Below are 16,815 nucleotides of genomic sequence, written 5' to 3'. Positions count from 1 at the left end.
AAAGAGAGATAGAGGGCAAGAGAGGGAGGAGAGATACAGATAAAGAGATCGATAGAGAGGGGGAAAGAGAGACACAGCGTAAGAGGGGGAGGAGAGAAACAGATGAAGAGATGGACAGAGAGGGGGAAAGAGAGACAGAGGGCAAGAGAGGGAGTAGAGAAACAGATGAAATGGACAGAGAGGGGGAAAGAGAGTCAGAGGGCTAAAGAGGGAGGAGAGAAACATTAGAAGAAATGGACAGAGAGGGGGAAAGAGTGTCAGAGGGCAAGAGAGGGAGGAGAGAAACAGAAGAAGAAAAGGACGGAGAGGGAGAAAGAGAGACAGAGAGCAAGAGATGGATAGATCCAAAAATAAATTGATTGAGAGAAGTCGAAGGAGTGAAGGAAAGATGGATATAAAGTTGACGTCAGTGAGAGAGGTAGCATGAAATAGGTCGAGATGAAGTGGTGTAAATGCCCCTCGATCAATCAATTCTGCTGTGATGATCACGCACTGTCCCAGACGATGCTGATCGTCTCTTGACACAGCCTTTTACTCCTCAGTATAATATGCTCAATCTGTTTTCCATACTTCCACTGACAGTTTCAGAACTCAGCGATGGGGCGGATGGTTTTGCCTGGCTGAGTGTGAGGCCCTCTGCTCCCAAACAAGCTGATGCCTGTGAGTGCTGTCTGGTTGAACTCAGTTGCCCTGGGTCAGAAAGGAGGGACATCAGCCAGGGTTCCCACTCACTCTGACTGCCCCGAGATTCTGGATGTGAAGTGGCTGGATTTCAGAGTGGGATACAGTACAGGTACATTGTTTCAGATGGGGGTGGGGAGCTGTGGGGCTCTGTGTGAGCCATGGAAAGGTGGATGGGTATTACGGTCTTGACAAGGTGGATGTGGAAAGGATGTTTCCTCTTGTGGGTGAGTCCAGAACTAGCTGTCACTGATTTAAAATTGGGGGTCACCCTTTTAGGACAGAGACGAGGTGAATTTTTTTCTCTCTGAGGGTTGTGCGACTTTGGAACTTTCTGCCTCAGAAGGTGGTGGAGTCGGGGTCATTGAATATTTTTAAGGTGGAGGTAGATAGATTCTTGTTAGGCAAGGGGATCAAAGGATATCGGGGTGGATGGGAGTGTGGAATTCGAGACAGAAACAGATCAGCCATGATCTTACTAAATGGTAGAGCAGACTCAATGGGCTGAATGGCCTACTTCTGCTCCGAATTCGTATGGTTGTATGTTATCTATCCATTGCCATCTCTTTCACTCTTTGCTCCCTGCGATCCTAGTTTCCCTGCCTGACTAGGTTTTATGTGGTTCCATTATGAGGAAAGTCAATTGTTATTGAGGGTCATTAGAGTAACACAACAATATAAGAATATAAGAAATAGGACCTGGAGTGGACCATTCGGCCCCTCCAGCCTGCTCCACCATTCAATAACATTATGGCTGATCCTCTACCTCATTCCACTTTCCTGCACTATCCCCACATCCCTTAATTCTCTGAGAGACCAAACATCTACCAATCTCAGTCTTGAATATACTCAATGACTGAGTGTTTACAGCCCTTTGGGATGGAGAATTCCAAACGTTCACAATCCTCTGAGTGAAGGAATTTCTCCACATCTCAGTCGGAAATGGCCGACCCCTTATCCTGTGACAAAAGCTTCCAGTTCGAGACTCTCCAGCTCGGGAAAAACAGCCTCCCAGCATCTACCCTGTCAAACGCATCAAAATTGAAAATGTTTCAATGAGATCACCTCTCATTCTTGTAAACTCCAGAGAATATAGTCACATTCTACTCAATCTCTTCTGACAGGGCTTCCCTTTCAGTGTCAGCTGTAACTAGTTGGCAGCACTCCCGCCTCTGAGTCATAAAGTTTCAGGTTCAAATCTCACTCGACAGCTAAAGCACCAAAATCAATGCTGATGCCCGCAGTGCAGTACTGAGGGAGTGCAGCGCTGTCAGAGGTGTTGACCTTCGGAGCAGACGTTAAACTGAAGACCCTTCTGGTTGAGCAGATGGGTGTAAACGATACCCCGGCACAATTTCAAAGCAGTCAGTGAGATGCGGGCGGCACAGCGGCGCAGTGGTTAGCACCGCAGCCTCACAGCTCCAGTGACCTGGGTTCAGTTCTGGGTACTGCCTGTGCGGAGTTTGCAAGATCTCCCTGTGACTGAATGGGTTTCCTTCGGGTTTTCAGGTTTCCTCCCACAGCCAAAGACTTGGAAGTTGATAGGTAAATTGGCCATTATAAATTGCCCCTAGTGTAGGTAGGTGGTAGGGAATATGGGATTAATGTAGGATTAGTATAAATGGGTGGTTGTTGGTCAGCACAGACTAGATGGGCCGAAGGGCCTGTTTCAATTGCTGTATCTCTAAATAAAATAAATAAGCACTTCATGCAGGAAAATCAAAAGCAACACAAAAATTTTTGGACTTTCATAAAATTAGTATGACAAGAAAGAAAATGTTTCAACTCAGTAAGATAAGCATCCCCTGTGCTCTGGATTAATTTTTATCCCTCAGCCAACATCACAAAAACAGATTATCGGGACATTATCACATTTTTTGTTTGTGGGAGCTTGCTGTGCACAAATTGGCTCCTGCATTTCCCAGATTGCAACAACAACTACGCTTCAAAAGTACTTCATTGGCTGGAAAGCACTTTGAGACATCCAGTGGTTGTGAAAGGCGTGAAAGAAATGAAAGTCTTTCTTCCACCTTTCACCACAGGAATCAAACAAATGAACCTTCACTGCATCCCCTCAAAGGCAAGTATTTCCTTTACTATGTAGAGCGACCAAAACTGGATACAGTACTGACCAAGGTAAAGAGTAATGGAAGACCAATAGTTACTAAGGGACAGTTACCTTCCCTCCACCTCCCAGCCAGAGTCACTGAACAATGGCTCGTTTACATCCTCCCTGACCCAGGGCCACTGAGTTCAAGCAACAACACTCCAACAAAACCAGCAAGAAGTACAACAGGGGCTGAGGGCATCACATTCCATCAACTGTGACCATCTGCCCTGACTCTCACTGGGATACAGTTCAACACACGCTGACTCTCACTGGGGTACAGTTCCACACACACTGACTCTCACTGGGATACAGTTCCACACACGCTGACTCTCACTGGGGTACAGTTCCGCAGACACTGACTCTCACTGGGGTACAGTTCCATATACACTGACTCTCACTGGGGTACATTTCCACAGATACTGACACTCGCTGGGGTACAGTTCCATATACACTGACTCTCACTGGGGTACAGTTCCGCAGACACTGACTCTCACTGGGGTACATTTCCACACACACTGACTCTCACTGGGGTACAGTTCCACACACACTGACTCTCACTGGGGTACATTTCCACACACACTGACTCTCACTGGGGTACAGTTCCATATACACTGACTCTCACTGGGGTACATTTCCACAGATACTGACACTCGCTAGGGTACAGTTCCATATACACTGACTCTCACTGGGGTACAGTTCCGCAGACACTGACTCTCACTGGGGTACATTTCCACACACACTGACACTCGCTGGGGTACAGTTCCATATACACTGACTCTCACTGGGGTACATTTCCACAGATACTGACACTCGCTGGGGTACAGTTCCATATACACTGACTCTCACTGGGGTACAGTTCCACACACACTGACACTCGCTGGGGTACAGTTCCATTCACACTGACTCTCACTGGGGTACATTTCCACCTATACTGACACTCGCTGGGGTACAGTTCCACATACACTGACTCTCACTGGGGTACAGTTCCGCAGACACTGACTCTCACTTGGGTACAGTTCCATATACACTGACTCTCACTGGGGTACAGTTCCATATACACAGACTCTCCCTGGGGTACATTTCCACATACACTGACGCTCACTTGGGTACATTTCCACACACACTGACTCTCACTGGGGTACAGTTCCGCAGACACTGACTCTCACTGGGGTACATTTCCACAGATACTGACACTCGCTGGGGTATAGTTCCATATACACTGACTCTCACTGGGGTACAGTTCCACACACACTGACTCTCACTGGGGGACAGTTCCACACACACTGACTCTCACTGGGGGAAAGAGTGACAGAGGGCAAGAGAGGGAGGAGAGAAACAGATGAAGAGATGGACAGAGAGGGGTAATAGAGACAGAGAGCATGAGAGGGAGGAGTGAACAGATGAAGACATGGACAGAGAGGGGGAAACAGAGACAGAGGGTGACAGAGGGAGGAGAGAAACAGATGAAGAGATGGTCAGAGAGGGGGAAAGAGAGACAGAGGGTGAGAGAGGGAGGAGAGAAATAGTTGAAGAGATGGACAGAGAGGGGGAATGAGATACAGAAAGAAAGAGAGGGAGGAGACAAACAGATGAAGAGATGGACAGAGAGGGGGAAAGAGAGACAGACCGCAAGATAGGGAGGTTAAAACTGATGAAGAGATGGACAGAGAGGGGGAAAGAGAGACAGAGGGCAAGAGAGGGAGGAGAGAAACAGATGAAGAGATGGACAGAGAGGGGGAAAGAGAGACAGTGGGCAAGAGAGGGAGGAGAGAAACTGATGAAGAGATGGACAGAGAGGGAGAAAGAGACACAGAGGGCAAGAGAGGGACGAGAGAAACAGATGAAGGGATGGAGAGAGAAGGGGAAAGAGAGACAGAGTGCAAGAGAGGGAGGAGAGAAACTAATGAAGAATTGGACAGAGAGGGGGAAAGAGTGACAGAGGGCAAGAGAGGGAGGAGAGAAATAGATGAAGAGATGGACAGAGAGGGGTAATAGAGACAGAGAGCATGAGAGGGAGGAGTGAACAGATGAAGACATGGACAGAGAGGGGGAAACAGAGACAGAGGGTGACAGAGGGAGGAGAGAAACAGATGAAGAGATGGTCAGAGAGGGGGAAAGAGAGACAGAGGGTGAGAGAGGGAGGAGAGAAATAGTTGAAGAGATGGACAGAGAGGGGGAAAGAGAGACAGAGGGCAAGAGAGGGAGGAGAGAAACAGATGAAGATATGGACAGAGAGGGGGAAAGAGAGACAGACCGCAAGAGAGGGAGGATAAAACAGCTGAAGAGATGGACATCGAGGGGTAAAGAGAGACAGAGGGTGTGAGAGGGCGGAGAGAAACAGATGAAGAGATGGACAGAGAGGGGGAAAGAGAGATAGAAGGCAAGAGAGGGAGGAGGGAAACAGATGAAGAGATGGACAGAGAGGGAGAAAGAGAGACAACCTCAAGAGAGGGAGGATAGAAACAGATGAAGAGATGGACAGAGAGGGGGAAAGAGAGACAGAGTACAAGAGAGGGTGGAGAGAAACAGATGAAGAGATCGACCGAGAGGGGGAAAGAGAGACAGAGGGTAAGATGGGGAGGAGCGAAACTGATGGATAGATGGACAGAGAGGGGGAAAGAGAGACAGCGAGCAAGAGAGGGTGGAGAGAAACTGATGAAGAGATGGATAGTGAGGGGGAAAGAGAGACAGATGGTGAGAGAGGGAGGAGAGAAACAGATGAAGTGATGTACAGAGAGGGGGTAAGAGAGACAGAGAGCAAGAGAGGGGGTAGTGAACACATGAAGACATGGACAGAGAGGGGGAAAGAGAGACAGAGGGTGAGAGAGGGAGGAGAGAAATAGTTGAAGAGATGGACAGAGAGGGGGAATGAGATACAGAAAGAAAGAGAGGGAGGAGACAAACAGATGAAGAGATGGACAGAGAGGGGGAAAGAGAGACAGACCGCAAGAGAGGGAGGTTAAAACTGATGAAGAGATGGACAGAGAGGGGGAAAGAGAGACAGTGGGCAAGAGAGGGAGGAGATGAACTGATGATGAGATGGACAGAGAGGGAGAAAGAGACACAGAGGGCAAGAGAGGGACGAGAGAAACAGATGAAGGGATGGAGAGAGAAGGGGAAAGAGAGACAGAGTGCAAGAGAGGGAGGAGAGAAACTAATGAAGAGTTGGACAGAGAGGGGGAATGAGTGACAGAGGGCAAGAGAGGGAGGAGAGAAATAGATGAAGAGATGGATAGAGAGGGGGAAAGAGAGACAGAGGGCAAGAGAGGGAGGAGAGAAACAGATGAAGAGATCGACAGAGAGGGGGAAAGAGAGACAGAGGTTTAGAGGTGGAGGAGAGAAACTGATGATGAGATGGACAGAGAGGGGGAAAGAGAGATAGAGGGCAAGAGAGGGAGGAGAGATACAGATAAAGAGATCGATAGAGAGGGGGAAAGAGAGACACAGCGTAAGAGGGGGAGGAGCGAAACAGATGAAGAGATGGACAGAGAGGGGGAAAGAGAGACAGAGGGCAAGGGAGGGAGTAGAGAAACAGATGAAGAAGTGGACAGAGAGGGGGAAAGAGAGTCAGAGGGCTAAAGAGGGAGGAGAGAAACATTAGAAGAAATGGACAGAGAGGGGGAAAGAGTGTCAGAGGGCAAGAGAGGGAGGAGAGAAAGAGAAGAAGAAGTGGACGGAGAGGGAGAAAGAGAGACAGAGAGCAAGAGATGGATAGATCCAAAAATAAATTGATTGAGAGAAGTCGAAGGAGTGAAGGAAAGATGAATATAAAGTTAGCGTCAGTGAGAGAGGTAGCATGAAATAGGTCGAGATGAAGTGGTGTAAATGCCCCTCGATCAATCAATTCTGCTGTGATGATCACGCACTGTCCCAGACGATGCTGATCGTCTCTTGACACAGCCTTTTACTCCTCAGTATAATATGCTCAATCTGTTTTCCATACTTCCACTGACAGTTTCAGAACTCAGCGATGGGGCGGATGGTTTTGCCTGGCTGAGTGTGAGGCCCTCTGCTCCCAAACAAGCTGATGCCTGTGAGTGCTGTCTGGTTGAACTCAGTTGCCCTGGGTCAGAAAGGAGGGACATCAGCCAGGGTTCCCACTCACTCTGACTGCCCCGAGATTCTGGATGTGAAGTGGCTGGATTTCAGAGTGGTATGCAGTACAGGTACATTGTTTCAGATGGGGGTGGGGAGCTGTGGGGCTCTGTGTGAGCCATGGAAAGGTGGATGGGTATTACGGTCTTGACAAGGTGGATGTGGAAAGGATGTTTCCTCTTGTGGGTGAGTCCAGAACTAGCTGTCACTGATTTAAAATTAGGGGTCACCCTTTTAGGACAGAGACGAGGTGAATTTTTTTCTCTCTGAGGGTTGCGCGACTTTGGAACTCTCTGCCTCAGAAGGTGGTGGAGTCGGGGTCATTGAATATTTTTAAGGTGGAGGTAGATAGATTCTTGTTAGGCAAGTGAATCACAGATTATCGGGGTAGATGGGAGTGTGGAATTCGAGACAGAAACAGATCAGCCATGATCTTAGTAAATGGTAGAGCAGACTCGATGGGCTGAATGGCCTACTTCTGCTCCGAATTCGTATGTTTGTATGTTATCTATCCGTTACCATCTCTTTCACTCTTTGTTCCCTGCGATCCTAGTTTCCCTGCCTAACTAGGTTTTATGTGGTTCTATTATAAGGAAAGTCAATTGTTATTGAGGGTCATTAGAGTAACACAACAATATAAGAATATAAGAAATAAGACCTGGAGTGGACCATTCGGCCCCTCCAGCCTGCTCCACCATTCAATAACATTATGGCTGATCCTCTACCTCATTCCACTTTCCTGCACTATCCCCACATCCCTTAATTCTCTGAGAGACCAAACATCTACCAATCTCAGTCTTGAATATACTCAATGACTGAGTGTTTACAGCCCTTTGGGATGGAGAATTCCAAACGTTCACAATCCTCTGAGTGAAGGAATTTCTCCACATCTCAGTCGGAAATGGCCGACCCCTTATCCTGTGACAAAAGCTTCCAGTTCGAGACTCTCCAGCTCGGGAAAAACAGCCTCCCAGCATCTACCCTGTCAAACGCATCAAAATTGAAAATGTTTCAATGAGATCACCTCTCATTCTTGTAAACTCCAGAGAATATAGGCACATTCTACTCAATCTCTTCTGACAGGGCTTCCCTTTCAGTGTCAGCTGTAACTAGTTGGCAGCACTCCTGCCTCTGAGTCATAAAGTTTCAGGTTCAAATCTCACTCGACAGCTAAAGCACCAAAATCAATGCTGATGCCTGCAGTGCAGTACTGAGGGAGTGCAGCGCTGTCAGAGGTGTTGACCTTCGGAGGAGACATTAAACTGAAGACCCTTCTGCTTGAGCAGATGGGTGTAAACGATACCCCGGCACAATTTCAAAGCAGTCAGTGAGATGCGGGCGGCACAGTGGCGCAGTGGTTAGCACCGCAGCCTCACAGCTCCAGTGACCTGGGTTCAGTTCTGGGTACTGCCAAAGACTTGCAAGTTGATAGGTAAATTGGCCATTATAAATTGCCCCCAGTGTAGGTAGGTGGTAGGGAATATGGGATTAATGTAGGATTAGTATAAATGGGTGGTTGTTGGTCAGCACAGACTAGATGGGCCGAAGGGCCTGTTTCAATTGCTGTATCTCTAAATAAAATAAATAAGCACTTCATGCAGGAAAATCAAAAGCAACACAAAAACTTTTGGACTTTCATAAAATTAGTATGACAAGAAAGAAAATGTTTTAACTCAGTAAGATAAGCATCCCCTGTGCTCTGGATTAATTTTTATCCCTCAGCCAACATCACAAAAACAGATTATCGGGACATTATCACATTTTTTGTTTGTGGGAGCTTGCTGTGCACAAATTGGCTCCTGCATTTCCCAGATTGCAACAACAACTACGCTTCAAAAGTACTTCATTGGCTGGAAAGCACTTTGAGACATCCAGTGGTTGTGAAAGGCGTTACAGAAATGAAAGTCTTTCTTCCACCTTTCACCACAGGAATCAAACAAATGAACCTTCACTGCATCCCCTCAAAGGCAAGTATTTCCTTTACTATGTAGAGCGACCAAAACTGGATACAGTACTGACCAAGGTAAAGAGTAATGGAAGACCAATAGTTACTAAGGGACAGTTACCTTCCCTCCACCTCCCAGCCAGAGTCACTGAACAATGGCTCGTTTACATCCTCCCTGACCCAGGGCCACTGAGTTCAAGCAACAACACTCCAACAAAACCAGCAAGAAGTTCAACAGGGGCGAAGGGCATCACATTCCATCAACTGTGACCATCTGCCCTGACTCTCACTGGGGTACAGTTCCACACACACTGACTCTCACTGGGGTACAGTTACACACACATTGAATCTCACTGGAGTACAGTTACACACACACTGACTCTCACTGGGGTACAAATCCACACACACTGACTCTCACTGGGGTACAGTTCCACACGCACTGACTCTCAGTGTGATACAGTTACACACACACTGACTCTCAGTGTGATACGGTTATACACACACTGACTCTCACTGCGGTACAGTTCCACACACACTGACTCTCACTGGGATACAGTTCCACGCACACTGACTCTCACTGGGGTACAGTTACACACACACTGACTCTCACTGGGGTACAGTTCCACACACACTGACTCTCAGTGAGGTACAGTTCCACACACACTGACTCTCACTGGGGTACAGTTGCACACACACTGACTCTCACTGGGTTATAGTTACACACACACTGACTCTCACTGGAGTACAGTTACACACACACTGACTCTCACTGGGTTATAGTTACACACACACTGACTCTCACTGGAGTACAGTTACACACACACTGACTCTCACTGGGGTACAGTTCCACACACATTGACTCTCACTGGGGTACAGTTCCACATACACTGACTCACACTGGGGTACAGTTCCACACACACTGACTCTCACTGGAGTACAGTTACACACACACTGACTCTCACTGGGGTACAGTTCCACACACATTGACTCTCACTGGGGTACTGTTCCACATACACTGACTCACACTGGGGTACAGTTCCACACACACTGACTCTCACTGGGGTACATTTCCACACACACTGACTCTCACTGGGGTACGTTTCCACACACACTGACTCTCACTGGGATACAGTTCCACACACACTGACTCTCACTGAGGTACAGTTCCACACACCCTGACTCTCACTGGGGTACTGTTCCACATACACTGACTCACACTGGGGTACAGTTCTGCACACACTGACTCTCACTGGGGTACATTTCCACACACACTAACTCTCACTGGGGTACGTTTCCACACACACTGACTCTCACTGGGATACAGTTCCACACGCACTGACTCTCACTGGGATACAGTTCCACACACACCGACTCTCACTGGGATACAGTTCCACAAACACTGACTCTCACTGGGGTACAGTTCCACATATACGGACTCTCACTGGGGTACAGTTCCACACACACTGACTCTCACAGGGGTACATTTCGACACAAACTAATGAGGAAGTTGGTGTTGAGTGCTCGGTTGGCAGGGATGATCTGTGTCAATATTGGCTCCTGGCAACAGCGTGGGATGGAATTGTGCCCCAGCTGCTCAGTGGGGATGTTTCTGCCTTCTTAGGTGGATATAAAAGATTCCACAGCCACTATTTTGAAGAAGATCAGGGGAGTTCTCCCCACTGGTCTGGCCAATATTCATCCCTGAACCAACAAAAGGTCCAAGTTCTCCGCCGTGTTTCCTGTTTCCTACATTCCTGCGCATTGATTTCACTTCAAAAAAAGGTACCTCATTCGCTGTGCAACGTTTTGGTTCTGCAGTTGTAAAGGACGCTATGGAAATGCCAATTCATTTTTCTGCAATGGAAGAAGTTCCTTGGCTCCATTCCCAGTCTGTGATGTGTCAGCAGAACTCAGTTTAGGGAGATAACCATCGGTTTACAATGGGCCTCAGTGCCACCAAGGTTAGCGAGGGGGGAAATAGTTTAAAAACAGCTGGCGTTCTCCCTCCTGATCAGTGTCCAGTGACTCCCTGCCTGTGGCTGTGTTTTCCTCATCCCCATCATGGTCGAATATCTTGTCGACATTTAATGCTATAGGTCACTGGTCAGTTCATTGGAATAATGAAGAATAGTCAGACTCCATTGAATACACTCTCCAATTAGAATGAGCATCTGTAATGTCATAGAGTCATCGAGAGATGCAGCGCTGAAACAGGCCCTTCGGCCCACTGAGTTTGTGCCGACCATCAACCACCCATTTATACTAATCCTACATTAATCCCATATTTCCTGCCACATCCCCACCTTCCCTCAATTCTCCTACCACCTACCTACACTAGTGACAATTTACAATGGCCAATTTACCTACCAACCTGCAAGTCTTTGGCTGTGGGAGGAAACCGGAGCACCCGGAGGAAACCCACACGGTCACAGGGAGAACTTGCAAACTCCACACAGGCAGTACCCAGAATTGAACCCGGGTCGCTGGAGCTGTGAGGCTGCGGTGCAAACCACTGCGCCAATGGGGAATTAATTCATAGAGCAGGGCAGTAGTGGGAATTTATTTTTTGTTTAGCTTTTTGAGAGAGTCCTGCCTCAGATTTGCCTCCTTTCACCTATAAATCCGGTTCAGTGGTGGCAGATTCCAGATTTTCTTTCTCTGCTTCCGCTCTCCTCTCAAAAATATTTGATGCCTGAGGCTATTCTCCCAAAGTGCCTTCACTGTGGCCGTGCTGTGGGTTAAACAAAGTGGGTTGTTATTTAAGTAGAGGCGACCACATCATTCACTGACATACCTGTCGAAGACAGACCTGGCAAGCTGCCAGTGAATTCAGGCTGCACCAAGAGTCTTGGCAGTTTGAGAAACCACTCTGACTTTACAAGGATCTTTTCTGTGTGTGTGTGCCTGTCTGTATGTGTGTGGGTGTGTGTGTGTATATTAAATAGCGAGATTATGGAACCCAGGATACACTGAGGTTAGTCGAAAGCAGATGAACCCTATGTTGTCTATGTTGTCTCTTTAATTTCTTTTACAGTTTTTGAGTCTCTGAATTCCAGCTAATGTTTCCTCTCTCTCTCTCTCCCCAGTTTGCAAACTGACATGTCACAAGAAATGTGAAAGAAAGGTAAGGCATTTTTGCAGAATTCAATCATCTTTCCCCTTCACTGACCCTGTGGGTTATTGCTGAGGGATATTGAATGTGACAGGGTGAGGGCGGAGTGGCGGTGTGGGGGGAGAGAGAGAGAGACAGCTAACTGGTGTTGTCTGCTGTGAGAAAGATATTTGAAGTGGTGGAGGGGGTGGGGGGAATTCTGTCTGACTCCCTGCAGCCTCCTTCTTCAGATCATAATTATAATCTTAAATACATTACTGAGTTAAAAGGGCCGTGACAGAGCTGCACGGAATTCCCTCAGAGCTACAGTGCTCCACAAAGCAATATGCTTTCCATAGTCGCTAAAAACTAGTGCACAGCTACGAAAAAAAATCAAGAAAACTCATGGAATATTGGCCTTTATCTGGAGGACTGGAATATAAAGGGGAGGAAGTGATGTTACAGTTTATATAAAGCTCTGGTCAGACCCCATCTGGAGTAATTGGGTTCAGTTGTGCAACCAGGACCTCAGGAAGGAGATATTGACCTTGGAGAGGGGACAGAACAGATTCACCAGAGTGATGACAAAGGAGTCTGGATAGGCACCTCAAGTGCCGCAACCTGCAGGGCTACGGACCAAATTCTGTGAGGTGGGATTAGAATAGGTGGCTCATTTTTCATCAGGCGCAGACACAATGGGGGCCTCTTTCTCTGCTGTAAACTTTCTATAGTTCTGTACCGGGGCTAAAAGGGTTAAATTATGAGGACAGGTTACACAGACTAGGCTTATATTCCTTTGAGTTTAGGCGATTGAGGTGTTTAAAATGATAAAATGGTAACAATAGGGTTGTTAGAGAAAAACTATTTCATTGGTGTATTTTGGTATCTACGAAAGATGATATTGGGGTAATCAAGGACAAGTGGACATAATGTTAAAATTGGAGCTAGGCCCTTTAGCAGTGAGATCAGGAAATAGTTTTTCACACAAAGCGTAGTGAAAATCTGGGACGCTTTCCTCGAAAGGTTGGACAGTTTGAGCTTTCAATACTATGACTGATAGATTTTTCTTGGGTAAGCTTTTCAAGAGATATGGAGTAAAGGCAGAGAAATGGAGTTGAGTGCAGATCAGATACGATCTGATTGAATGACGGAACAGTCTCGAGGGACTGAATGGTCTACTCCTGTTCCGATGTGCTCTTTTGAACAGGAAATATGTCTGGATGCTAAAGTTGAAATAAATACTTTGGTGCATACTGTGCATTGTGGGACAATTGAATCGACTTGTTTTGTGTGATGTGTTTTATTAGCAGCTCCAACTAGAAAACCAATAGATTTTCATAATTTGTTCTGGTGACAAGCTATGGTTTTGGTGTTAACAGAGGGAGAAAGAAGAACATGTTGCATTCATCTTTTGCTTAGTGACATGGCAATGAAGTACATTATTTCCATAACTCAAATCTCTCCAAGTGTCTGTTAATTTCTTCCCTGATTATTGTTTCTCAAACCTTACCCACCACTGATATTAAACTAACTGGGCTGTAGTTGCGAGGACTGTACTTACACACTTTCTTGAATAAAGGTGTCACATTCACCTCTCTCCAATCCTCTGGCACCTCCCCCCATATCCAGGGAAGATTGGAAGATTATGGAAAGCCCTTCCGCTATCTCCAATCCCACTTCCTTTAGCAACCTGGGATGCAAGCCACCCGGACCAGATAACATATCCACGCTAAGCATACAGTATCTCCCCTCTTAATTTTTACCCTCGCCATTGCCTCTACTCTCTCCATTTCTACCGATATTTTATCAGATTCCAATTTGTTAGAGGACATTATTCGTTAAGTATATTAGCCTTGCCCTGCCCCTCGAAGCATATATTACCCTCTCTGCCCTAACAGGCCCCACTCCACTTCTTACTACTCGTTTACTATTTACATGCTGGATGAAGATTTCCCTTTTATGTTAACTGCCATTCTATTTTCATATTCTCTCTTTGTCAGTCTTATTTTCCTCTTCACTTCCCCTCTCAACTTATTTTTTTTTTATTCATTCATGAGATGTGGGTGTCGCTGGCTAGGCCAGCATTTATTGCCCATCCCTAATTGCCCTTGAGAAGGTGGTGGTGAGCTGCCTTCTTGAACCGCTGCAGTCTATGTGGGGTAGGTACACCCACAGTGCTGTTAGGAAGGGAGTTCCAGGATTTTGACCCAGCGACAGTGAAGGAACGGCGATATAGTTCCAAGTCAGGATGGTGTGTGACTTGGACGGAAACTTGCAGGTGGTGGTGTTCCCATGCATCTGCTGCTTTTGTCCTTCAAGATGGTAGAGGTCGTGGATTTGGAAGGTGCTGTCTAAGGAGCCTTGGTGCGTTGCTGCAGTGCATCTTGTAGATGGTACACACTGCTGGCACTGTGCATCGGTGGTGGAGGGAGTGAATGTTTGTAGATGGGGTGCCAATCAAGCGGGCTGCTTTGTCCTGGATGGTGTCGAGCTTCTTGAGTGTTGTTGGAGCTGCACCCATCCAGGCAAGTGGAGAGCATGCGACTTGTGCCTTGTAGGTAGTAGACAGGCTTTGGGGAGTCAGGAGGTGAGTTACTCACCGCAGGATTCCTAGCCTCTGACCTGCTCTTGTAGCCATGGTATTTATGTGGCTACTCCAGTTCAGTTTCTGGTCAATGGTAACCCCTAGGATGTTGACATTGGGGGATTCAGCAACGGTAATGCCATTGAATGTCAAGGGGAGATGATTAGATTCTCTCTTGCTGGAGATGGTCATTGCCTGGCACTTGTGTGGCGCAAATGTTACTTGCCACTTATCAGCCCAAGCCTGGATATTGTCCAGTTCTTGCTGCATTTCTACACGGACTGCTTCAGTATTTGAGGAGTCACGAATGGTGCTGAACATTGTGCAATCATCAGCGAACATCCCCATTTCTGACCTTATGATTGGAAAAAGGTCATTGATGAAGCAGCTGAAGATGGTTGGGTCTAGAACACTATCCTGAGGAACTCCTGCAGTGATGTCCTGGAGCTCAGATGATTGACTTCCAACAACCACAGCCATCTTCCTTTGCACTAGGTATGACTCCAACCAGCAGAGAGTTTTCCCCCAGATTCCCATTGACTCCAGTTTTGCTAGGGCTCCTTGATGCCATATTGTATATGACCTGGCTCTCAATTGATGAGTTCACCTGACGTGCATCATACACTCTCTTTTTTTGTTTCATCATAATCTCTACTTCCCTCGTCAACCAAGGAGCCCTGTGCTTTGTTCCCCTACCTTTCACCCTTGTTGGAATGTTCCTAACCTGTACCTGAATCATCTCTTCCTTAAAAATAACCCATTGTTCCGATACAGCTCTTCCAGTCAGTCTTTGGTTCCATTATACACTGGCTAGATCCCTTCTCATTGCATTGAAATTAGCCTGCTTCCAATATAGACATTCTACCTTATTTCTTTCCTTGTTTTTCTGCATTACTAGTTTAAACCTTATGACACAATGATCACTGTTACCCAAGTCCTCCCCCACAGACACTTGGTCCACTTGACCCACCCCATTCCCCAGCACCAGATCCAGCAATGCTTTCTTTCTAGTTGGGCTGAGAACATACTCATCAATGAAGTTCTCCTGAATACATTTCAGAAATTCCTCCCCCTCCTTATCCTTTACTGAAGAATTATGCCAATCGATATTTGGGTAGTAAAGCCCTCCAATATCACTACTGTATAGTTCTTGCACATCTCTGTTATTTCTCTGCAGATTTGCTCCTCTGTCTCTCTCTCTCTCTCTCTCTCTCACTATTTGGAGGCGTGTAGAATACCCCTAGTAGGTGTAGAATACCCCTTTTTGCTTTTCAACAGTTATCGTGCTGGAAGAGATTACAGAGATGGTGAGTGTGAGGCCATGCAGCAGTCTGAATACAAGGATGAGAATTTCAAATTTGAGGCATTGGTTCACCTAAGGCCAATGTAGGTCAGCGACATCAACAAGTATGGGACCAGCATGTACAGCACGGGATTATATACAGAGTAAATCTCCTGCACAGGCAGCACAGTGGCGCAGTGGTTAGCACCGCAGCCTCACAGCTCCAGCGACCCGGGTTCGATTCTAGGTACTGCCTGTGTGGAGTTTGCAAGTTCTCCCTGTGTCTGCGTGGGTTTTCTCCGGATGCTCCGGTTTCCTCCCACATGCCAAAGACTTTCAGGTTGATAGGTTAATTGGCCATTATAAATTGCCCCTAGTGTACGTAGGTGGTAGGGAAATATAGGGACAGGTGGGGATGTGGTAGGAATATGGGATTAGTGTAGGATTAGTATAAATGGGTGGTTGATGGTCGGCACAGACTCGGTGGGCCGAAGGGCCTGTTTCAGTGCTGTATCTCTAAAACTAAAACTGTCCCATCAAACACTCCCAGGACAAGTAGCGTCCATTTGGAGATCCACAGCTGGTAAGTAGAGGCCTATTACTAGACTTTGATCTCAATAATTTGAAAATGAGTTGATGCAATAAGAAGGAGCAAGATGGAAGAACCTGCATAAAGTGCACAAATAAATGATGGACAACTTGTTTTATTCGTGGTGCATTGTGCCTGAGAAACCTCTTCGACTCTGTAAGCAGTGGGCATCCAACTGGGGCAGTGCATAGGGCATTGACTATCTAGTTAAAAATAAAAACAGGGCTAGATACAGAGTAAAGCTCCCTCTACACTGTCCCCATCAAACACTCCCAGGACAGGTACGGCACGGGGTTAGATACAGGGTAAAGCTCCCTCTACACTGTCCCCATCAAACACTTCCAGGACAGGTACAGCACGGGGGTTAGATACAGAGTAAAGCTCCCTCTACACTGTCCCCATCAAACACTCCCAGGACAGGTACAGCACGGGGTTAGA

The 16,815-nt window shown here is 46.9% G+C and overlaps 1 protein-coding gene across 8 annotated transcripts in view; it reads left to right on the top strand.

The window, feature by feature from the left end:
• The window catches only part of tns1b (tensin 1b), a 939,527-nt gene that overhangs the window by 283,772 nt on the left and 638,940 nt on the right, over positions 1-16,815 (top strand). For 6 of the 8 annotated variants that reach the window (XM_068034709.1, XM_068034713.1, XM_068034715.1 and 3 more), the window contains exon 3: positions 11,918-11,955. The exons of the other annotated variants lie outside the window; for them this stretch is intronic. In XM_068034709.1, the coding sequence (XP_067890810.1) occupies positions 11,918-11,955 (38 nt within the window). The remainder of the gene's footprint in view (positions 1-11,917; positions 11,956-16,815) is intronic. 8 annotated transcript variants of the gene reach the window in all.

Source organism: Heterodontus francisci, chromosome 7, assembly GCF_036365525.1.
Source record: "Heterodontus francisci isolate sHetFra1 chromosome 7, sHetFra1.hap1, whole genome shotgun sequence".
NCBI classification, from domain to species: domain Eukaryota; kingdom Metazoa; phylum Chordata; class Chondrichthyes; order Heterodontiformes; family Heterodontidae; genus Heterodontus; species Heterodontus francisci.
The sequence above is the reverse complement of the archived record's forward strand: the minus strand, read 5'-3'. Positions and strand labels throughout refer to the sequence as shown.